Source organism: Podarcis tiliguerta (assembly GCF_965153285.1).
Source record: "Podarcis tiliguerta genome assembly, chromosome: 13".
Lineage (NCBI taxonomy): Eukaryota > Metazoa > Chordata > Lepidosauria > Squamata > Lacertidae > Podarcis > Podarcis tiliguerta.
In genome coordinates, this window is record NC_139546.1 from 51,128,674 (window position 1) to 51,152,480 (window position 23,807).

Here is a 23,807-nt window from a genome sequence, read left to right on the forward strand (position 1 = left end):
TTTTTTTGGGGGGGGAAATAAATGAATTCCTATGCCCCACAAATAACCCAGAGATGCATTTTAAATAAAAGCACACATTCTACTCATGTAAAAACGTGCTGATTCCCGGACCGTCCATGGGCCGGATTGATAAGGCAAATGGGCCGGATCTGGGCCCCGGGCCTTAGATTGCCTACCCATGATCTATCCCATATGGGGAAAATCCCAGTGTCCGCTGTTGGCTGAGACCCAACCGAACATTTCTAGCTAAAAATCTGCTCCAATGACGGAAGAAGTCAAAGAAAGCCTGTGGCAGCATGCTTTGTCCTTTTGTTACCTGGGCAGGTAAGGTCATGCCTAACAACAACAACAACAACAACAACAACAACAACAATAATTATTATTATTATTTATTTGTACCCCGCCCATCTGGCTGGGTCTCCCCAGCCACTCTGGGCAGCTTCCAACAAAGATGAAAAATACATTAAAATATCACACATTTAAAAACTTCCCTGAACAGGGCTGCCTTCAGATGCAAAGGAAGTATGTCCCAGCCAAGGAGGAAACAGGGAGTTTTCGACTGGCTAGACCAAACATTTCCCTGCATGTCCACTCTAGGAAAACAAGGAATGTTGTACTTGACTGCTCCTTAGGTATCACATCCCACCGTTCCCGCGTTGCAGAGGGTTGGTCCAGATGGCCGCTGGGGGTCCCCTTCCAACGCGGCGGGCTCTTTCTAATCCAGCCCTGCCTCTCTGCCTCCCCGCAGGTGACTGAGCTGGCCCCCCTGGGCGCCCTCTACGACCGTCTCCGGCCCCCCTTCCCTCTCCACCAGCTCTGGAGCTACGCCCTGCAAGTCGCCCAAGGAATGTCGTACCTCGAATCCAAGCTCTTTGTCCACCGCGACCTGGCCGCTCGCAACATCCTCCTGGCCTCCGAGGAGACGGTCAAGATCGGCGACTTTGGGCTCATGAGGCCACTGTCCAGCAAGAGCGACCGCTACATCATGTCCGCGCACCGGCGCATACCTTTTGCCTGGTAGGAGTTTTTGAACCCACCCTGCAATATATATAGAATGTTTTCAGAAAGCAATTCGAACCCAGGTCCCAGTCCTCTGCTCTAACCACTGCACCGCGCTGCCTGCACTTTGCTACGGGGTTGTTCTGATTGGCTCTCCCTCCCCTCCTCCGCCTCCTCAGGTGTGCCCCCGAGAGCCTGCGCATGGGGGTCTTCACCAGCGCCTCCGACGTGTGGATGTTTGGCGTCACCCTCTGGGAAATGTTCTCCTACTGCGAAGAACCTTGGATGGGATATTCCGGACGGCAGGTAATAATAATAATAATAATAATAATGTTTTTGGTTTAAGAACGGACTTCCGGGACGCGTTAAGTCCATAAAACAAGGTACCACTGTACTGTTTCTAGAATTTTTTAACTAATTGTTTTTGGAATATTTTGATTTGTTTTAAAAACGCTTTTGCTTTTCTGTGGTATATCTATTTGCTGGTAAATCTTTTTCCCCAAACTCCTTGGGAGGGAAGGAAGGAAGGAAGGAAGGAAGGAAGGAAGGAAGAAAGAAAGAAAGAAAGAAAGAAAGAAAGAAAGAAAGAAAGAAAGAAAGAAAGAAATGTATTATTTATACCCTGCCCACTCTGGGCGACTTCCAACAGAATATATTAAACACATGATAAAACATCAAACATTAAAAGCTTCCCTAAACAGGGCTGCCTTCAGATGTCTTCTAAAAGTCTGGTAGTTGCTCTTCTCTTTCACATCTGGTGGGAGGGCGTTCCACAGGGCGGGCGCCACCACCAAGAAGGCCCTCTGCCTGGTTCCCTGTATGGAACCAGTGAGGAAACCGCCAGAAGGCCCTCGGAGCTGGACCTCAGTGTCCGGGCAGAACGATGGGGGTGGAGACGCTCCTTCAGGTATACAGGACCGAGGCCGTTTAGGGCTTTCAAGGTCAGCACCAACACTTTGAATTGTGTTGTAAGAATCTCTGGACACAAACCGCACGTCCGACAGCTTCTTGTGGGCATAAGCATAGAATAGTGGCGCTGCAGAATAACGGCCCGTCTGGTCCAGCCTCCTGTCCTCACAGGGGACAACCAGGTGCCCATGACGGGAAACCCGCAAGCAGGATTCGAACGCAAGATCCCTCTCCCTCTTTTGGCTCCCAGCAGCTGCTATCCAGAAGCATTACTGAATCCATCTGTGGAGGCAGAGCGTGACTTTGTCTAATCCTCTTTTAAAAGTGTGTGGCCATCCGTGCATCAAGTGGGAGGGAGTTCCACGGTTTAACTTTATTTTCTCCTTCCTGAATCCTCCAGAATTCAGCTTCTTGAATGTCCATGAGTTTTAGCGTTGCAAGAAAGAGAGAAAAATATTCCTCTACCCACCTTCTCCAAAATATTATAAACCTCTATCCCGTCGATTTTATCTGCCTTTTCTCTAAGCTGAAAATCTCCAAACGCTGCAACCTTTCTGTCTCCGTCCCTTTGATGGTTTCAGTTGTCCTTTATGAAGCTTTTCCAACTTTTCGATATCCGTTTTCAGGTGAGGCGACCAGAACCCTACACGGTATTCCAAATGCGCTCGCCCCACAGATTTGTATGGCACCGTTACAATACTGTCAAGTTTCACTTTCAATTCCTTTACTAATGTTCCCTAGCTTTTAATCAGGCTTTTCCATAGCTGCTGCAGTCCTGGAGATCATGGGTTTATTTTCATTTTTTAAAATTTTTCACTATATATTTTGTGTGTCTTATATTGTAATTTTACGTCATGAACCGCCCTGAGATCGATGGATTCAGGGCAGAATACAAATTTAAGAAATAACAACAACCTGGCGCTTTCCTGATGTTTTGGACTACAAGTCCCATCATCCACTGCAAGCTCGGCCAATGGATGATGGGTGCTGTAGTCTTTTCAGCAACCTTCCTTTTTCCAGCAAGCCTTTTAAGCGGAGGTCTTCATCCCAGCTGACGGGGGGGGGGGGGGCTTTGGGAGTTGTGGTCCAAAACGTAGGGAGGGCGCCAAGTTGGGTAAAGAACCGGCCTCCTTTATTTATTTTTTTTTAATATAATTTTTATTAAGTTTTCCATATTTTATTACATTTCAGTATCAAAAAATAACTTAAGACCTTGCTTAAATAAAGCTTCGACCTCCTTCCTTCCCTCTAGCAGACTTCCATATCTCATTACCAATTTATCCACATTCCTAAATTCACTTTTTTACCTTAAATCAATCTTTTAACAATCACCTACTTATGAGTAATAAGGGATGCGGGTGGCGCTGTGGGTTAAAGCCTCAGCGCCTAGGGCTTGCTGATCGAAAGGTCGGCGGTTCGAATCCCCGCGGCGGGGTGCGCTCCCGTTGTTCGGTCCCAGCGCCTGCCAACCTAGCAGTTCGAAAGCACTCCCGGGTGCAAGTAGATAAATAGGGACTGCTTACTAGCGGGAAGGTAAACGGCGTTTCCATGTGCGGCTCTGGCTCGCCAGATGCAGCTTGTCACACTGGCCACGTGACCCGGAAGTGTCTTCGGACAGCGCTGGCCCCCGGCCTCTTGAGTGAGATGGGCGCACAACCCTAGAGTCTGTCAAGACTGGCCCGTACGGGCAGGGGTACCTTTACCTTTACCTTACTTATGAGTAAATCAGCTCCTTAATTTCCCGTTACCAAACACTTCAACTTAAACCTACAAACGTAGGTTTGTAGCAATTCCGTTTGCAATTTTCTTTCATATAGAGTATAAATTTGCCCCAGTCCTTTTGGAACAAATCGTCACAGCAATTCCGAATCTTCCCCGTCAGCTTCACATATTCAACCATCTTTACTCGCCAATCTTCCAATGTGGGGAGTTTTTGTTGCTTCCATTTCTGGGCCAGGAGTATTCTTGTTGCACACATGAACAAATTTACATCTTTCATTTGGATTTCCCCAACAGGAAAGCCTTTTTTGCTGAAATTATACTTAAATATCTTTTTCAATTCATTATACATGGTATCCCAAAAGGCTTTAATCTTGGAACATGTCCACCACATATGCAAAAAATTCCCCACCTTCTCCTTTCTTCCAACAAGTTTTATCCTGGTTTTTATACATTTTGGCAAGTTTGTTTGGTGTGATGTGCCAACGGTACATCATCTTCATTACCTTCTCTTTAAGAGCCACACATGCTGTAAATTTACCGTATTTTTCGCTCTATAAGACGCACCAGACCACAAGACGCACCTAGTTTTTGGAGGAGGAAAACAAGGAAAAATATATTCTGAATTTCAGAAGCCAGAACAGCAAGACAGGTCGCTGCGCAGTGAAAGCAGCAATCCCTCTTGCTGCTCTGGCTTCTGGGATAGCTGCGCAGCCTGCATTCGCTCCATAAGACGCACACACATTTCCCCTTACTTTTTAGGAGGGGGAAAGTGCATCTTATAGAACAAAAAATACGGTAATTGTTTTTGTCCATAATTTTCCCCATCTCTCAAAATCAATATTATGTCCCAGATCCTGAGCCCATCTTATCATAACACTTTTAACCTCCTTTAACCCTCGAGAAACTGTGTCCCTCCTTAACCTCATTCTTCGCTAGTGACTCCCAGGCTTGTGCGGACAATCGGGGTCAGAAGATTATTGTGACCCTAGATGCCCTCTTGTGATTCAAGTCTCATTCATCTGTGAACTTTTGCATAGAGAGCCTTGGGGAAGACCCAGTTTCTTTAACCACACACCCCGTCACGCACGACATAAGCAATGTTAGGATAAGTGCAATGGCCTAATTTACAGGGTGGGGCTTGATTCTTTCTTTCCATCGCCCTGAAAAAAAGGAGGAGGAGGAATATAAACCGGCCACAGAAATGGAACAAAATTTGCACGTACATTTTAGTTCTTTATTGCAGTTCTAGACCCCAGCAATAAAAGATTATGGGAGAGGATTTGCCCCAGCAAATTATCTGTCAAAATTGTTGTTGTTGTTTAGTCATTTAGTCATGTCCAACTCTTCGTGACCCCATGGACCAGAGCAATTCTGTGTCCAGGGCAGCTGTCTACTAGCTCCATCTGGTACGCAGAATGAGACCCTCCCTGCCCACGGACTGTCTCGCCAGAGTGGTGCATGCTCTGGTTATCTCCCGCATGGACTACTGCAATGCGCTCTCTGTGGGGCTACCTTTGAAGGTGACCCAGAAACTGCAACTAATCCAGAATGCGGCAGCTAGACTGGTGACTGCGGGCAGCCACCGAGACCACATAACACTGGTCTTGAATGACCTACATTGGCTCCCAGTACGTTTCCGAGCACAATTCAAAGTGTTGGTGTTGACCTTTAAAGCCCTGAATGGCCTCAAAGGCCCAGTATATCCTGAAGCTGAGGCTCCAAGACTTTGGCCACCTCATGAGAAGAGAAGACTCCCTGGAAAAGACCCTGATATTGGGAAAGATGGAGGGCACAAGGAGAAGGGGACGACGGAGGACGAGATGGTGGGACAGTGTTCTCGAAGCTACCAGCATGAGTTTAACCAAACTGCGGGAGGCAGTGGAAGACAGGAGGGCCTGGCGTGCTCTGGTCCAGGGGGTCACGAAGAGTTGGACACGACTAAACAACTACAACAGAACGATGACACCTAACTCCTTCTTGACATGAGACATCTGTCTATGGATCCTTCGCCGCCGCCGTGAGTTAAAAGGGACACCATGCGGTCATCTAGTCCAACCCCGTGCAATGCAGAAGGGTTCAAGTATTCTGAGCGGCTCCCAGATTTTCTTAACGGGAATCTAACCTCCGAGGTTTTTAGTCACCCTCACGATGAATCACCACAGCCTTTTTACAACCCAGTCCCCGCCAGATGTTTGGTGCTCCACCTCCTATGAGCCAGCGCGCCGCCAGTTCTTATTTTGACTGGCAGAAGAGAGATATGCGCTGCTGCGAGATAACTGCTTCCGCATTCAGTGATGTGGACTGTGGTTCACGAAAGACACCGCTACAACAAATCTGCAGGCTTCGCGGCGTCACAGGACTCTGAGACCGTGCATGTAGAGAAATGCTGATTTCTATAAATGTGTGCACGCTGAAGAATGGATGCTTTTGAATTCTGGTGCTGGAGGAGACTCTTGAGAGTCCCATGGACTGCAAGAAGATCAAACCTCTCCAGTCTGAAGGAAATCAGCCCTGAGTGCTCACTGGAAGGACAGATCCTGAAGCTGAGGCTCCAAGACTTGGGCCACCTCATGAGAAGAGAAGACTCCCTGGAAAAGACCGTGATGTTGGAAAAGATGGAGGGCGCAAGGAGAAGGGGAGGACAGAGGACAAGATGGTGGGACAGTGTTCTCGAAGCTACAAACATGAATCTGACCAAACTGCGGGTGGCAGTGGAAGACAGGAGTGCCTGGCGTGCTCTGCTCCATGGGGTCACGAAGAGTCGGACACGACTGAACGACTAAACAACAACAAACAACAAATAAATGTGTGCGACTGTAGCAAGATGGAGATCCAAATGTTTGTATTTTTTAATTTTAAAGGCCAAGAAACAAGGCCGGTGGATGATCGTGAAAGTGTAGATGGTTTGAATCCATCCCCAGAGATTAAAATCTATAGTATGCCCTATATACAGTGTTTTTTTTCTGGGGGGACGCAGTAGTACGCATAGCCCTAAACATTTTGTGAATCTTTGTACTTTTGTCCATTTATTTTTCCCTTTTCGAACTATAAAATTGTGATTTTCTTGAGTCAAAATGAGAGTACCCCTAAACATGTTTTAGGGAAAAAGGCACTGCCTCTATCTATTGCTCAATGTGTCATACAGCCTTTGACAAACTCGTCTTTTGTTTCCCAATCTAATAACAGATTGTACATTTTAGATAAAAGTTTTTTTCTTTATAACTTGTTTTAGAGTTCTTTACGATTTGACTGTATGGGCTTTTTAATGTTTTTATACCGTCGTTCCCTCTGTGAGATGTGAGTATTATAATTTTCTGCTGCCTGGCTATGAAACATAACTTTTGAGTGCTTTTAATGGAAGTTTTAGGTCTGGTGCAAATGTAGAGAAACGGCGACCTAAATGCTGTCGTTTCCCATCCATTCCTCCCCGACCAGATCATGATGAAGATTGACAGGGAAGGCCGGCGGTTGGAGCGCCCCGATGACTGCCCCCGAGAAATCCACGCCTTGGCGATGAAATGTTGGGCCCACAACCCAGAGGACAGACCCCGCTTCCGGGAGATTGTCAGCCTTTTGCAAGAGGTGAGAGAAGAGAAGACGTCAGCGGCTGGGCTGACCTGGGTGCAAATTTCTCCCATTAAAAAAATGAAGCTTTAATAATAATAAATTTTTATTTATACCCCGCCCTTCCCGGTTCAGAAAACCGGGCTCAGGGCGGCTAGCAACAAATTTAAAACACTTAATTGATGCAACAACAAAAAAAAACAGCAACAAAAAAAAACAGCATAAAATACAGTATAAAACGTGAATAACAATAAATTCAGAATTCAAAAATCAATTTAGGGGGGAAATCCATCCAATAAACATTAGGTGATCACCAGGGCTAGCTGGCTGAATTGGTCCTATTTGGGCCAGCATGGGGACCAGGGGAGAATTAGCTGTGGGATCCCAGAGAGGGTAATCTTCATAAAAAGGGGAGAGGAGGGAAAGGAAAGGAAAGGAAGGGGAATAAAAGATCAGGCTGAATTCAATTAAAGGCCAGGTGGAATAGCTCTGTCTTACAGGCCCTGCGGAAGGAGGTTAAATCCTGCAGGGCCCTGGTCTCCTGGGACAGAGCATTCCAGCAGGTCGGAGCCACCACTGAGAAGGCCCTGGCCCTGGTGGATGATAATATGACTTTGTCAGGGCCATCTAAACTATGATTATTCATGGGCCTTAAGGTCCTCTGCGGGGCATACCGGGAGAGGCGGTCCTGTAAATACAAGGGCCCTAAGCCAGAAAGGGGTTTAAAGGTCAAAAGCAGCACCTTGAACCTGACCCTGTACTCCACCGGGAGCCAGTGAAGCTGGAAAAGCACTGGGTGAATATGCTCCCATGGCAGAGACCCCGTGAGGAGCCTCGCTGCAGCATTCTGCACCCGCTGGAGTTTCTGGGTCAGCTTCAAGGGCAGCCCCGCGTAGAGCGAATTACAGTAGTCAAGCCTGGAGGTGACCGTTGCATGGGTTCCAAAATGGGCAGCAGCACCCCCTGGGGCCGTGTGATTACCTGCCTGGGGGGGCCCTAAGAGGAAAGGGGGTGGCAGGGGACAGAGCATCTGAATCTCAGGGTTGTGGGTTCGAGTCCTGTGCTTGGCAAAAGATTCTTGCATTGCCGGGGGTTGGGCTAGATGACCTCAGGGTCCCCTGGGCATCGCCTCCACCGTCCTGTCTCTCCCTCCAACACAGCTCCGTCCCAAGGAAGTGAAGGCGTCCCAGGACCTGAACGAACCCGGCTGGCTGCGTCTGGAGGCAAACGATGGCATCACGGTGATCGAAGGCAGGTGAGTCCAGGACGCCTGGGTCCCCTTTGGAAGCGGGGCCTTGGGGCCGGAGGAAACCCTTTCCTAAAGACTCCTTCCTGCGACCACGGCAGTCCCCTCCTTGTGTCGTGACCTGGCTTTCGTGATGTTGATTTTTCAAGTCTCTAGACCTCTGGCAGTTATCTCCCTTCGTTCTCTATATAAGCTTTATTGCTATTGGCTTCTCCCCAGTGGCGTAGCGTGGGTTGTCAGCACCCGGGACAAGGCAAGTAATTTGCACCCCCTAACCCGTGGATTTGCGCCCCTTAACCCTAACCCCCAGATGTTGCGCCCGGTGCAGCCGGCCCCCCCTGCACCCCCCACGCTACGCCACTGCTTCTCCCCCCTCCCTCCCTCCCTCCTTTCTCCCTATCTTTCTTTCTTTCTGTCTGTCTGTCTGTCTGTCTGTCTCTTTCTCTCTCCATGCATCAAGAGAGGCTATTATGTTTGACGTTTAATGTTTGATGTTTAATGTTTAATCGTGTTTTTAATATTCTGTTGGGAGCCACCCAGAGTGGCTGGGGAGACCCAGCCAAATGGGAGGGTTATAAATAATAAATTATTATTATTATTATTATTATTATTATTAATTTTAAAATGAGGCTGCATTTTAAGTTGCATTTTAACCTGTATTTTAAATTGTTGGTCCCCCCCCATTATGTTTTTACTGTGATTTTATTGGTGTTAGCCGCCCTGAGCCGGGGCGGGGAGGGCAATCGTCACCTCTGGGAACTTCCTGGAGTCCTTTTTCAAGGGGAAAATAGCTTTGGAATGAAGGAAACTGGCAAAGGAGTTGGTTTTATATTATTTTTAAAGCTAGGTAACTTTCCTGAGCTGCCAAGTCGAAAGCCTGATACATTCAGGCTGGGCAGGGGGTTGGACTCGATGGCCCTTGTGGTCTCTTCCAACTCTATGATTCTATAATTCTATGAGAGTGGGTCTTGAGTTTGAATCCTGCTTGTGGATTTCCCATTGGGGCACCTGATTGGCCACTGTGAGAAAAGACGGCTAGGTTTGATTGGCCATTGGCCGATCCTGCGGACTCATCTTCTGCAGTGGTTGGTTAAGCATTGGGAGGGGCGGGGATTGAGCTCTCTAAACCACACCCTCACTCTCTTCCAGCCCCGATTCCTCGACGTGGCGAGGCCAGAACAGGCGGACCCTGAGGGTGGGGATCTTCCCGTCGTCCATAGCAAAGCCGGAGGACGAAGCGCCCCCTGCTGGCACGCCGCAGATCAGCCTCCCCATCCGCAGCTCCTTCGTACACCTGGGCCATGGGGACATCGACCCCGAGCGGGGATGGGGCGCTCCGGACCGGATAGAGGAGTACGTCGTCGTGAGGAGGGGGGTGGGAGTGGAGAACGGTCTCCTCTAGCGTAAGGTTACCAGACGTCCCCGTTTCCCGGGGACAGTCCCCAGATTTACAAAACAGTCCCCAGACAAAATCCATTGAAGTCGAAAAGTGTCCCCGGATTCATTGAAAAAAATCTGGTAACCTTACTCTAGCGCACATATGTGCATGCAGGTAAAAAGGTCAAGGGCCCCAGGGCGGTTAAGTCCAGTCAAAGGTGACTCTGGGGTTGCGGTGCTCATCTCGCTTTCAGGCCGAGGGAGCCGGCGTTTGTCCGCAGACAGCTTTCCGGATCGTGTGGCCGGCAGGACTAAACCGCTTCTGGCGCAACGGAACACTGTGACGGAAACCAGAGAGCATGGAAATTCTATTTACCGTATTTTTCGCCCTATAGGACACACTTTTTCCCCTCCAAAAATGAAGGGGAAATCTGGGTGCGTCCTATGGGGCGAATGCAGGCTTTCGCTGAAGCATGGAGAGCGAGAGGCGTCAGTGCGCACCGACACCTCACACTCTCCAGGCTTCAGGAAGCTATGCGCAAGCCTTGGAAGCCCGCGGGAGTTCCCGCCGGGCGCGCGAGGCTTGGGGCGGCTGCCTGTTCTGGGGGCTGGGGTCGGGGGAAGCTCTGGCTTCCCCTGCCCCAGCCCCGCGGCTGGGGGGGGATTTTTTTTATTCATTTCCCCCCCCCAAAAATGAGGTGTGTCCTATGGGCCAGTGCGCCTTATAGGGCGAAAAATACGGTACCTTCCTATTTACCTACCGTATTTTTTGCTCCATAAGACGCACCCGACCACAAGACGCACCAAGCGTATTTTTCACTCTATAAGACACACCAGACCATAAGACACACCTAGTTTTTGGAGGAGGAAAACAAGAAAAAAAAATTTATGAATCCCAGGAGCCAGAACAGCAAGAGGGATCACTACGCAGTGAAAGCAGCAATCCCTCTTGCTGTTCTGGCTTCTGGGATAGCTGCACAGCCTGCATTCACTCCATAAGACGCACACACATTTCCCCTTACTTTTTAGGAGGGAAAAAGTGAGTCTTATAGAGCAAAAAATACGGTAGTTTTTAGAGGGAGAATGCAAGGATAAAAATATTCTTTAAAGGGAGTGCTAAGCAGAGCCTGTATGCGTCCCAGGCTCTGCTCAGCGCTCCCTTTCACGAGCTGCGTGGAGCGTGTGTGCGGCGCTTGCAGGCTTTTCCTGTAAGCTGCCCTTCTGCCTCCTTGGGGGAAAGCCCCCAAGAGCCGCAGACACGCTCCACACGGCTCTTTAAAGGGAGCGCTGAGCAGAGCCTGCATTCACCCCATAAGACACACACACATTTCCCCTTACATTTTAGGAGGGGGAAAGTGTGTCTTATAGAGCGAAAAAATTGGTCCTTGCACTGGTGTGCTTTCGAACTGCTAGGTGGCCAAGAGCTGGGACAGAGCAACGGGAGTTTGCCCCGTCACGGGGATTCGAACCACCGACCTTCTGATCGGCAAGCCCTAGGCTCTGTGGTTTAACCCACAGCGCCACCCGAATCCCAAACCACCCCTGTAAAGGTAAAGGGACCCCTGACCATTAGGTCCAGTTGTGGCTGACTCTGGGGTTGCGGCGCTTATCTCGCTTTACTGGCCGAGGGAGCCGGCATACAGCTTCCGGGTCATGTGGCCAGCATGACTAAGCCGCTTCTGGCAAACCAGAGCAGCGCACTGAAATGCCATTTACCTTCCCACCGGAGTGGTACCTATTTATCTACTTGCACTTTGACGTGCTTTTGAACTGCTAGGTTGGCAGGATCAGGGATCGAGCAACGGGAGCTCACCCTGTTGTTGGGATTCGAACCGCCAACCTTCTGATCTGCAAGCCCAAGAGGCTCGGTGGTTTAGACCACAGCGCCACCCGCACACACACAGAGGGAGTCATGCACAGGGACCCTGCAGCATTACATGCGCTGCCCCCTTGTGGTCACGGGTGAGACTGGCCCCAACCGCCTTCGACTGCATTGCGACGGAACTTGCAAGGAATAAAAGAAGCAATTAATTGGCAATTGAAACCAATAAGCTCCTGGCAACAATGTTTTTAGAAAGGGAAATGTTCTGAGCTGCTTCGGCAGGAAGATGAGGTTCTAAAAGTTGCAGGTGCAAAAGGATCGGCGTCTCAGGATTTCGCGTTCGCCGGAAGGCCGGTCCGGGGAGTAGCTATTAGGAAAGCTATGCAATTATTATCATCATTATTTTAAATATATGTAATTAGAGGCTTGTTTGTTTTCTACCCTAGGAAGAAACCAAAAGCGCGGGCGGTTAACTCCAATCCCCAGAATCGAGCTGGAGGCAAGCAGCTGTTGCAGTTGAGTCGTGAGTGTCTGCTTCATCTGCCTCTAATATAATAATAATAATAATAATAATAATAATAATAATAAGTGTTCCAATAACTTAAGTCACTCTGACAGAAGTTGTTGGAGCACCATTCAAATGGCAATGCCCATTATCTTGAGGGGGGCCCTCACATATTTTATTGGGGGGAGCGACGACACCTCGGCCCTTAGGCATCGGCTTCTATTCCAGAAACCACCCTTGCAAGATTTGCCACTCAAAGTAGGGAACAAACAAAATAGGGAACATTCAATAGTTAATCATTGATCTATTTAGGAATGTTCCAGCAGAATATTCCCACGTTAGGGCTGGTTTTCCTGCACGTATCGGGGATCCAGAAATAGCCCAACAAATTTTCCACTTCTTTGAAATACAGCAACCCTTGTTGTTTAGTCGCGTCCGCCTCTTCGTGACCCCATGGACCAGAGCACGCCAGGCACACCTGTCTTCCACTGCCTCCCGCAGTTTGGTCAAACTCATGCTGGTAGCTTCGAGAACACTGTCCCACCATCTCGTCCTCCGTCGTCCCCTTCTCCTTGTGCCCTCCATCTTTCCCAACATCAGGGTCTTTTCCAGGGAGTCTTCTCTTCTCATGAGGTGGCCAAAGTCTTGGAGCCTCAGCTTCAGGATTTGTCCTTCCAGTGAGCACTCAGGGCTGATTTCCTTCAGAATGGACAGATCTTATCCCATGTTAAAGCTTCATTAAATCTACTTCTCGTTACAGTGTGAATTAAAACAAGTATACTTAACAATAGAACTCAAGAGTCCTGGCCCTGTGCCCAATGCCGGATTTACGTATAAGCTAAACAAGCTATATATTACGTATAAGCTAAACAAGGTCCCTGGGGACGCGGGTGGCGCTGTGGGTTAAAGCCTCAGTGCCTAGGGCTTGCTGATCGAAAGGTCGGCAGTTCGAATCCCCGCGGCGGGGTGCGCTCCCGTCTTTCGGTCCCAGCTCCTGCCCACCTAGCAGTTCGAAAGCACTCCCGGGTGCAAGTAGATAAATAGGGACCGCTTACTAGCGGGAAGGTAAACGGCGTTTCCGTGGGCGGCTCTGGCTCACCAGAGCAGCGATGTCACGCTGGCCACGTGACCCGGAAGTGTCTTCGGACAGCGCTGGCCCTTGGCCTCTTTGAGTGAGATGGGCGCACAACCCTAGAGTCTGTCAAGACTGGCCTGTACGGGCAGGGGTACCTTTACCTTTACCTTAAACAAGCTATAGCTTAGGGCCCCACTCTCTTGGGGGCCCCCAAATAAATTAAAGGGGGGGGGACACATGGATATACATTTCCAAAATATAAGATAAAAAACAAATAAAATAGCACCTACATGCAGCAACAGGGTTTTGTGTTGTGTAGGCTCCTAGATGTAAGTCATGGGCCCCCGCCTGTCTCCCTAAAATATCCCTGGTTTGCTCCTTTCTATATATAGGGTGCCTACATTCTATATGGACTGGTTGCCTGGCAACATGGGCAAATGGCTTGAGATACCTATGAGGTCCATAAATGACCATATAACATATATTCATCACAACAAACAGCGACAATTTGTTGTTGACAAAGGACAGCTGGACATAGAAAGGGCTCCATTACCTTCAGTGGCTTAGGGCCTCATCAGACCTAAATCTGGCCCTGGCTTATTTCCTGATTGGCGTGAGACTGAGTTGAGAAATAAGACTAAGAGCACATATCAATATAGGAATGTATTAGATAAAATGTAAAGAAATATACAATAATAAGAGTACATTGATTTGTAAAAAAAAAAAGAATATACAACGGGATAGACAGGAAGTCTAGTGTGTTATTATGTACAGTGGTACCTCAGGTTAAGTACTTAATTTGTTCCGGAGGTCTGTTCTTAACCTGAAACTGTTCTTAAGCTGAAGCACCACTTTAGCTAATGGGGCCTCCCGCTGCCGCCACACCGCTGGAGCACGATTTCTGTTCTCATTCTGAAGCAAAGTTCTTAACCTGAAGCACTATTCCTGGGTTAGCAGAGTCTGTAACCTGAAGCGTATGTAACCCGAGGTACCACTGTAAATGATTGGGGGGGGGGGTTCTTTTTGTTTTTTCTCTTCGTTCTTCCTTTTTCTTTTTGTTTCATTTTTCTTTCTAGGTATATAAAATTTGTAGATAATTTTTGTATACATGTTTGGAAATTATATTACAGTCCTGTGACGTTTACCGATGTAATGTAAGAATGTTAACAAATAAATAAAATGCAAATTCAAAATAAATCAATGCCGATTCTCTCCAAAAAATATGCAACTCCACCTTTCTTTCTGGTCTTCCTTCCAGGTCTTTCCAAAAGCCTGGAGTCTCTTTCAGAATTCAGCGTTCTGCGTACAAAAACCCGGCTGCCTGCATTCAAACCGGAACCTCCTAACGTCCCTCCCCAACAGCGCCGTTTCAGCGATCTGCCAGGACCTCCAGCGCAGCAGCTGGAGCCACGGGGTCGGAAGCCTTTGTCCCGCCTGCCCAATCCGGCCCTGCCCTCCTGGGCCCTGCCCAAGCCCGACGGCCCTCCTCCGGGGGCCAGGGAGAAGGAGCAACGGCCGCCAAGACCCCCACCCCCCAAAGGGGCGCCGCCCCCAGCCCCTTCTGGCGGGCCGAGGCCAACCCTGGCGGAGATCGAGAAGAAGATCAAGGAGGTGAGGGCACGGATTTGACCAAACGATGCCAAAGGCAGCAGCAGGCAGTCCTAGAAATGTAATAATAATAATAATAATTTATTATTTGTACCCCGCCCATCTGGCTGGGCTTCACCAGCCACTCTGGGCGGCTTCCATAGAAACCAAAAATACAGTAAAATATCACACATTAAAAACTTCCCTGAACAGGGCTGCCTTAAGATGTCTTCTAAATGTCAGGTAGTTATTTATCGCTTTGACATCTGAAGGGAGGGCGTTCCAAATGGCGGGCCCCACCACCGAGAAGGCCCTCTGCCTGGTTCCCTGTAGCTTTGCTTCTCGCAATGAGGGAACCGCCAGAAGGCCCTCGGAGCTGGACCTCAGCGTCTGGGCAGAGCGATGGGCGTGGAGAGGCTCCTACAGGGATACAGGACAGAGGCCGTTTAGGGATTTCAAGGTCAGCACCAACACTTTGAATTGTGCTCGGAAACGTACTGGGAGCCAATGTAGGTCTTTCAGGATCTGTGTTATGTGGTCTTGGCGGCCACTTCCAGTCCCCAGTCTGGCTGCTGCATTCTGGATTAGTTGCAGTTTCCGGGTCACCTTCAAAGGTAGCCCCACATAGAGTGTGTTTCAGTAGTCCAAGCGGGAGATAACCAGAGCATGCACCACTCTGGCCAGACAGTCTGCAGGCAGGGAGGGTCTCATCCTGCGTACCAGAAGGAGCTGGTAAACAGCTGCCCTGGACACAGAATTAACCTGCGCCTCCATAGACAGCGGTGAGTCCAAAATGACTCCCAGGCTGCGCACCTGGTCCTTCAGAGGCACAGTTGCCCCATTCAGGACCAGGGAGTCCTCCACACCTGCCCACCTCCTGTCCCCCCAAAAACAGTACTTCTGTCTTGTCAGGATTCAACCTCAATCCGTTAGCCGCCATCCATCCTCCAACCGCCTCCAGGCACTCACACAGGACCTTCACCGCCTTCACCGGTTCTGATTTGAAAGAGAGGTAGAGCTGCAGAGTTTATAAGGGTCCCCGAGGGTCATCCAGTCTAACCCCCCTGCAATGCAGGAATCTTTTGCCCAGTGCGGCACTCGAACCCAGGACCCTGAGGTTAAGAGGACTGTACTTGACCGAATGAGCTGTCCCCGGAAGGGGGAGAGAATCCCATCGCTAATCGAATGGCGAAGCAAACTCTGCGAGTTTGTAGAAATGTGTCCGACTCTAGGGTTGTGTGCAGCACCAGCACCGCACACGGAAACGCTGTTTACCTAGCGGTACCTATTTACCTATTGAGGGACGCGGGTGGCGCTGTGGGTAAAACCTCAGTGCCTAGGACTTGCCGATCGTATGGTTGGCGGTTCGAATCCCCATGGCGGGTTGAGCTCCCGTCTATCGGTCCCAGCTCCTGCCCACCTAGCAGTTCGAAAGCACCCCTAAGTGCAAGTAGATAAATAGGGACCGCTTTATAGCGGGAAGGTAAACAGCGTTCCGTGTGCGGCGCTGGTGCTGGCTCGCCAGAGCAGCTTCATCACGCTGGCCACGTGACCCGGCTCCCAGCCTCTAGAGCGAGATGAGCACGCAACCCTAGAGTCGGACACGACTGGCCCGTACAGGCAGGGGTACCTTTACCTTTACCTTTACTAGGAGCCCCCCATGGATCATAGGAAAGAGTAATAGAATTCTATGCATGGAATCGCGGAATCACAGCGCTGGGACCCCCAGAGGTCATCCAGCCCAATCCCTTGCAGGAACCAATAACGGGTGGGGCAATGATTGGACCACCGGATAGCTCAGTTGCTTAGAGCGTGCTGCTGATAACGCCAAGGTTACAGGTTCAATCACCATATGGGACAGCTCTGTTGCAGGGGGGGTTAGACTAGATGATCCTCAGGGTTCCCCTCCAGCTCTACAAGTCTAGGATTCCAATCTTTCCCCCTCCCTGACGTCTTGCTCGCACCAGATTGTAAGAGGTCGCCCTGGGAATATTTTGCCTTTGACTCTGGCTGTTTGCCTCCCCAGGTGGAAGACAAGGTCCATGGCGCCACGACGGAGGAATGCCACGAGGCCTTGAGGGCGAGCGGCTGGGATGTTCAGAAAGCCAGCCAGTTGCTAAAGGTGAGAGGCCCGGTTCTCCAGCGGTGCCCTGGCCCCCGTTCCACGGAGAGACGAGGCTCTCGCTTGGCCTTCCCCAAATATTCCCCATCAGACCCCGGCAGGCACAGCTGATGTAACACTAAAAATGGGTGTTGAGATCCCAAAGCAAGGAAGGATTGGACTCCGATTAATAAAATACCCACGAGGCTTGACCAGCAAGATTCTGGGAGGAGTGCGTATAATAATTCCTTCTCCACCCCTCGGCCCAGGTCGTTTTATTCACGAAAGAACTTTTTACACAGTGTTCGTAAGAACCAATCAGCGTTTCCAACTGAGCATTTCAAAAAGAAAACCCACGTGGGACAAAGTTAGATCAGAAGAAATCCTGTTAACTACAAAGACTAATATTTCCTACTTGAGCATGCATATGTTGTTGTTGTTGAGTCGTTTAGTCGTGTCCGACTCTTCGTGCATACCGTATGTAATTCAGAGTAAATAAAATAGGAAACGAGGAGGAATGCTTTTAGGAAACTCCGGAGGTCATAAACAGCAATAAACAGGAGAGGAAGGATGGGTAGTATTTACCATCTCTTTGTGAATTCTCCTCCTGAACTCTCTTCCTGGCCCTAAGATTAACAAAACTAACAATAGCTACATCAAAGAAGCTGCTGTTGTTGTTTAGTCGCGTCTGCCTCTTGGTGACCCCCTGGACCAGAGCACGCCAGGCACTCCTGTCTTCCACTGCCTCCCGCAATTTGGTCAGACTCATGTTTGTAGCTTTGAGAACACTGTCCCACCATCTCGTCCTCTGTCCTCCCCTTCTCCTTGTGCCCTCCATCTTTCCCAACATCAGGGTCTCTTCCAGGGAGTCCTCTCTTCTCATGAGGTGGCCAAAGTCTTGGAGCCTCAGCTTCAGGATCTGTCCTTCCAGTGAGCACTCAGGGCTGATTTCCTTCAGAATGGAGAGGTTTGATCTTCTTGCAGTCCATGGGACTCTCAAGAGTCTCCTCCAGCACCAGAATTCAAAGCATCAGTTCTTCGGCGATCAGCCTTCTTTATGGTCCAGCTCTCACTTCCATACATCACTATGAACAGCTCTTACTATCAGAAAATTCTTCCTGCTCTTGAGTCTCAATCTCCTTTCTTGTTCCTTCTATTATTCATTCCTTCTACCATTCGTTTCTTTATTTTGTGAAATTTATATGCTGCTTGATTGTAGAGAAAAGGATAGAAGAACCAAAGTGATCACTAAGGGAAATCAGGAGAACCATTTTAATACTTTTGAAAGGTTAAAAGTAACAATAGGCTAGAAAAATATTAAAACTTTCTAAGCATCTAAGCTTTTTTGAACCAAAAATGTTGTTAGCAGGTGCCGAAAGAGCACAGCAAAGACGCTTGCCTGGTGTCAACAGGCGGGGAGTTCCATAGCTGTGCACTATAAGAACAATTTCTTGCAAACGGGTATTTCATAGAATTGTAGGACACCAAAGGTCATCCAGTCCAACCCCCTGCCATGCAAGACAATCCTGCCCACAGCCATCCCTGGGTGGGTTCGAACCACCAACCTTCTGCTTAGCAGACCGATGCGCCAACCCCTTGCGCCGAGTGTCAGTTCTGCAGATCAGAAGCGGCCCAATGGGCACGTGTGGCGATCTCCTATAGCTGCGCCCAGAAACCCTTTCCAGTCTCGGGTCCCTCTGACGTAGTCTCCTTCTGTTCCGCAGGTGAACCAGCTCTTCCACTTGAGCTCTCACTCCCGGGAAGAGTGCCGGTGGATCCTGGAGAAACACCGCTGGAATCTGGCCATGGCCTCACGCTATGTGCTCAGCCGGGGCCTGCGGACCTGACCTGCGTTTTGCGGAAGATGGGGGTGTGTGAAATCCTTCAGAGACAGAACGAAAAGGCGCCTCCGTTTGACGTCTTCCAAGCAGCAAAGCTTGTCATAAACACAAAGCGAGGCCAACGCATCTTCCTTGGGCGGTGAATCTTCGCTGACCCGCCGTGGGGCTTTGGGGGGGTTCTGCGAGACTCTGGCAATCCTGCCCCCTGGCTCTCATGCAGCATCCACCAATCTGGTGGCCTCAGCAGAACTCAGAACTGCAAGGGGCCTTTATGCGAGTCCTAGAAGGGCCTGCTGGATCCGACCCATGGCCCACCCAGTTCGGCATCTTGTTCTCCCAGTGGCCAACCAGCTGCCCCACTGGAAAGCCTGCCAGCAAGCTCACGCCTAGGCCCTTTCTCAGATGTCACAGTAATAATACAGTCGTACCTCAGAAGTCGAGCAGAAATCGTTCCGTTCAACTTCCAAAACGTTTGGAAACCAAGGCACGGCTTCTGATTGGCTGCAGGAAGCTCTTGCAGCCAATCGGAAGCTGCATCAAATGTTCAGGTTCCAAAGAACGTCCGCAAACTGGAACACTCGCTTCCGGGTTTGCGGCGTTTTGGAGCCAAAACGTTTGAGTCGCACGGTGTTTGGGATCTGAGGTATGACTGTACAGATAAAACCAATAAATACGGAGAGAGGAAGGAGACCAAGGACGACAACAATAATTTGTTAGATCTGCTATTTTCTGTGCAAATGATTTGGAGTGCTCCAATGTTTCCTTTCCAGTTCACTTAGATTTCGTTGAAGTTCCGTCATGCGTCACATAACTTGCCCTCTGTGCTCTTGAAACCAGGCCCGTCTTACCCATAGTGGCACGGGGCACCAGGGCGTCAAGTTCTGGAGGGCGCCAGGCGAGGGTCCGGGGAACACCGAACGAGCGCGCTGAGTGGGCGAGGGCACGTGTTCCGCTCCCACCGGCTCGGTTTTCCCCTTTTTAGCCTGCAGGCGCAGAATTCTGCGGGGCACCAGAACGCTGAAGGGGAAAAAACCGAGCCAATGCTCAGCAAGAGCGGCGCACGTGCCCTCGTCCACTCGGCGCAGGTGTGCTGCCTGCCATGGTCACCGCAGTACGATGCGTCCAGCTGAGCCGGGAGGCGCCGCATGTAGCCTCCGCCTCTTCCGCGCCAGAGGAGCCACCCTCCAGCAGCTGCCCGCCTCCTTCAGCCCTAAAAAAAGGTCAACTCTGGGAAAGGGTGTGCCAGAGAGATCTTTGCACCACGGCGCCGAATATGCTTAAGACAGCCCTCCTCGAAACTAAAGCACCTTCCTGTTCCTAAATACCGTATTTTTTGCTCTATAAGACTCGCTTTTTTCCTCCTAAAAAGTAAGGGGAAATGTGTGTGCGTCTTACGGAGCGAATGCAGGCTGCGCAGCTACCCCAGAAGCCAGAACAGCAAGAGGGATCGCTGCTTTCACTGCGCAGCGATCCCTCTTGCTGTTCTGGCTTCTGAGATTCAAAATATTTGGAACGGCTGCTCTAACTCATCCATTTTGGCTACTTTGCGGTGGGGTTGGACTAGATGACCCTTGGGTCCCTTCCAACTCCGTTTAAGTCTATAATTCCGCCCACAGCAGAGAGGCGTTTGTGACTTTCCTGTCTGTCTCCCTCTCTCTCCTCGTTTGTCCATTAAGAAAAGGCAGATGAAAGGATCCCCACCTGATCTTCCTTTAAGTGTTAAAGGATCCCGTTTTTAAAGGTTCTGCTCTCGCTGAGAAGGCTAAACTCGAATCTCGACCTGGAGCTCTGCATCACTGCAAACCCTGCAAAAATAAAAATCCTATAGAAAGCAAGCAGCGCTGGAGGCGGAATGGAAAGGAGATTGTTAGCCGCTTTGAGACTCCTTTGTTGTTGTTTAGTCGTTTAGTCGTGTCCGACACTTCATGGCCCCCTGGACCAGGCCCTCCTGTCTTCCGCTGCCTCCCGCAGTTTGGTCAAACTCATGCTGGTAGCTTCGAGAACACTGTCCCACCATCTCGTCCTCCGTCGTCCCCTTCTCCTTGTGCCCTCCATCTTTCCCAGCATCAGGGTCTTTTCCAGGGAGTCTTCTCTTCTCATGCGGTGGCCAAAGTCTTGGAGCCTCAGCTTCAGGATCTGTCCTTCCAGTGAGCACTCAGGGCTGATTTCCTCAAGAATGGAGAGTTTTGATCTTCTTGCAGTCCATGGGACTCTCAAGAGTCTCCTCCAGCACCAGAATTCAAAATGAAACTCCTTAGGGTAGTGATAAAGCTGGATATCAAATCTGAATTCCTCCCTCTGCATTTGAATTTGCAACTATGTGCACATTTCCCTGAACACAACAGATATTACCTCTAAGTCAGTGGTTCCCAAACTACCCCTTCTCCCTATGGACCACTTGAAAATTGCCTCGGCGAAGCCTTCAGTCGTCCTTTCTGCCTCTTGTAGGAATTGCAATGCACTGTTCTGGATGATGTACGGTTTTTAATTGTATTTTTATTGCTTTGTTTATGTCTTCCACTGTGCTTTGCGGCGCTGCAATTTAAGTTCCGCATCGACAGAGTCTTTCTCGCTGCTTCCCCTCGCTGTCTTTTGGGCTGATAATTCTCTCCTTTCACGTGGCCTCTCCCTCTTAAGTAAACCCATACGGACTGTGCTGCTTACGTTCTGCTTTTGTAAGGATCCGTCCTTCCGGGCCAAAATGAGAAAGAAATCCGACAGACAGCAGTTATCAGATTACATATCCCCCTCTCCACACTTTTCCGTCTGTATAATGTATGTGTCGCATTTGTAAATACGGTGTAAATGAGTGAATAAATGAGATACTGTGTAAATATTGCCACCCAGGTAGTTTGTGTGTGATGGTGCAACTGGGTTTATTGGGGGGGGGCGGTTGCTGAGGCTGCTTGGGGTGGTGATGTCACCGGGGGAAGTCCGTGGTGATGTCATGGTGGTAGCACTTGGAGACGGAGGTTAATTGGGAGACGGGAATGAAGGGGGTCTGAACACCTTCAGACCTGAGGCCCGGGGGCTGGATCCGGCCCAATCGCCTTCTCAATCCGGTCCGTGGACAGTCTGGGAATCAGCATGTTTTTACATGAGTAGAATGTGTCCTTTTATTTAAAATGCACCTCTGGGTTATTTGTGGGGCCTGCCTGGTGTTTTTACATGAATAGAATATGTGCTTTTATTTAAAATGCATCTCTGGGCTATTTGTGGAGCATAGGAATTCATTCATTTCCCCCCCCCCAAAAAAATATAGTCTGGCTCCCCACATGGTCTGAGGGATGGCGGACCGGCCCACGGCTGAAAAAGGTTGCTGACCCCTGGGCTATTATTTCGCTTTGAACACCTGCGTTTATTTGATGCATGAGAAATGCAATTTAGAAACACTGGTATGGAGTTGTTTTTTTGGAGGGGTGTTTTACCAATGTTTTTTTTGGGGGGGGCAGCGCCACGCATGCATGCACCAAGTCAGTGTGGACATGTTTAAAACCTGAGGTCTTAGTAGGCCGCAAGCTTGATGCGAGTCCACAGTGTGTAAAGGTAAAGGTACCCCTGCCCATACGGGCCAGTCTTGACAGACTCTAGGGTTGTGCGCTCATCTCACTCTAGAGGCCGGGAGCCAGCGCTGTCTGCAGACACTTCCGGGTCACGTGGCCAGCGTGACAAGCTGCATCTGGCGAGCCAGCGCAGCACACGGAACGCCGTTTACCTTCCCGCTAGTAAGCGGTCCCTATTTATCTACTTGCACCTGGGGGTGCTTTCGAACTGCTAGGTTGGCAGGCACTGGGACCGAGCGACGGGAGCGCACCCCGCCGCGGGGATTCGAACCGCCGACCTTTCGATCGGCTGAGGCTTTAAACCGCAGCACCACCAGCGTCCCGTCCACAGTGTGATACAGCAGCAAAAAAAGGTTACTGCAATTCTGGACTGCATCAACAGCAGTCTCGTGTCCAGACCAAGGGAGTTATGGTACTGCTCTGTTCTGCCTTGGTCAGACCACATCTGTATAGAGTGGTACCTTGGTTCTCAAACTTAATCCGTTCCGGAAGTCTGTTCCAAAACCAAAGCGTTCCAAAACCAAGGCGCACTTTCCCACAGAAAGTCATGCAAAACGGATTAATCCACTCCAGACTTTTAAAAACAACCCCTAAAACAGCAATTTAACATGAGGTTTACTCCCTAACGTGACGGGACGCGGGTGGTATTGCGGGTTAAACCACAGAGCCTAGGACTTGCCGATCAGAAGGTCGGCGGTTCAAATCCCCGCGACGGGGTGAGCTCCCGTTGCTTGGTCCCTGCTCCTGCCCACCTAGCAGTTCGAAAGCACGCCAGTGCAAGTACCGCTCCGGCGGAAAGGTAAACGGCATTTCCGTGCGCTGCTCTGGTTCGCCAGAAGCGGCTTAGTCCTGCTGGCCACATGACCCGGAAGCTGTACGCCGGCTCCCTCGGCCAATAAAGCGAGATGAGCGCCGCAACCCCAGAGTCGTCCGTGACTAGACCTAACGGTCATGGTCCCCTTACCTTTACCTTACTCCCTAACGAGACCATCGATCCATCAAATGAAAGCAATAAACAATGTACTGCAGTCACACAATCAGTAGCTGAACTGGGTTCCACACAGCCACAAAAACGAAAACGCAAAATAAATAGCAAAAACAGGCATACATCAGCGCAACACTCACTCAATACGGAGCACGTTCAGCTCCTGAAAAAAGTTTGCAAACCGGAACATTTACTTCCGGTTTTGCAGCATTTGGGTTCCAAGTTGTTTGAGTACCAAGGCGTGTGAGAACCAAGGTACCACTGTACTGTGTCCAGTTCTGGGTACCAGAGTTTAAGAAGGATGTTTACAAGCTGGGATGTGTGCAGAGGAGGGCAACCAAGATGATCAAGGGACTGGGAACCATGCCTGATGAGGGACAGTCGAAGGAGCTGGGGATGTTTAGACTGGAGAAGAGAATGAGATGATAGCCATCTTCAAATATTCGAAGGGCCATCACCTAGAAGGTGGAGCAAGCTTCTTTTCTCCTGCTCTAGAGTAGGACTCGAACCA

General features: G+C 49.8%; 1 protein-coding gene and 1 long non-coding RNA gene across 2 annotated transcripts in view; one reads left to right on the plus strand and one right to left on the minus strand.

Annotated features, from left to right (window-relative positions):
• The window catches only part of TNK1 (tyrosine kinase non receptor 1), a 38,021-nt gene extending 17,832 nt beyond the window's left edge, over window positions 1-20,189 (plus strand). Inside the window, exons 6-14 of the mRNA XM_083410299.1 lie at window positions 749-1,017; window positions 1,179-1,305; window positions 7,066-7,212; window positions 8,355-8,449; window positions 9,590-9,793; window positions 12,086-12,162; window positions 14,478-14,830; window positions 16,833-16,928; window positions 18,632-20,189. Coding sequence (XP_083266425.1) covers window positions 749-1,017; window positions 1,179-1,305; window positions 7,066-7,212; window positions 8,355-8,449; window positions 9,590-9,793; window positions 12,086-12,162; window positions 14,478-14,830; window positions 16,833-16,928; window positions 18,632-18,754 — 1,491 coding nt within the window. The 3' untranslated portion in view covers window positions 18,755-20,189. The remainder of the gene's footprint in view (window positions 1-748; window positions 1,018-1,178; window positions 1,306-7,065; window positions 7,213-8,354; window positions 8,450-9,589; window positions 9,794-12,085; window positions 12,163-14,477; window positions 14,831-16,832; window positions 16,929-18,631) is intronic.
• The window catches only part of LOC310663273, a 297,785-nt gene continuing 283,164 nt past the window's right edge, over window positions 9,187-23,807 (minus strand). The window contains exon 3 of the long non-coding RNA XR_014504462.1: window positions 9,187-9,291. This is a non-coding gene — a long non-coding RNA (uncharacterized lncRNA). The remainder of the gene's footprint in view (window positions 9,292-23,807) is intronic.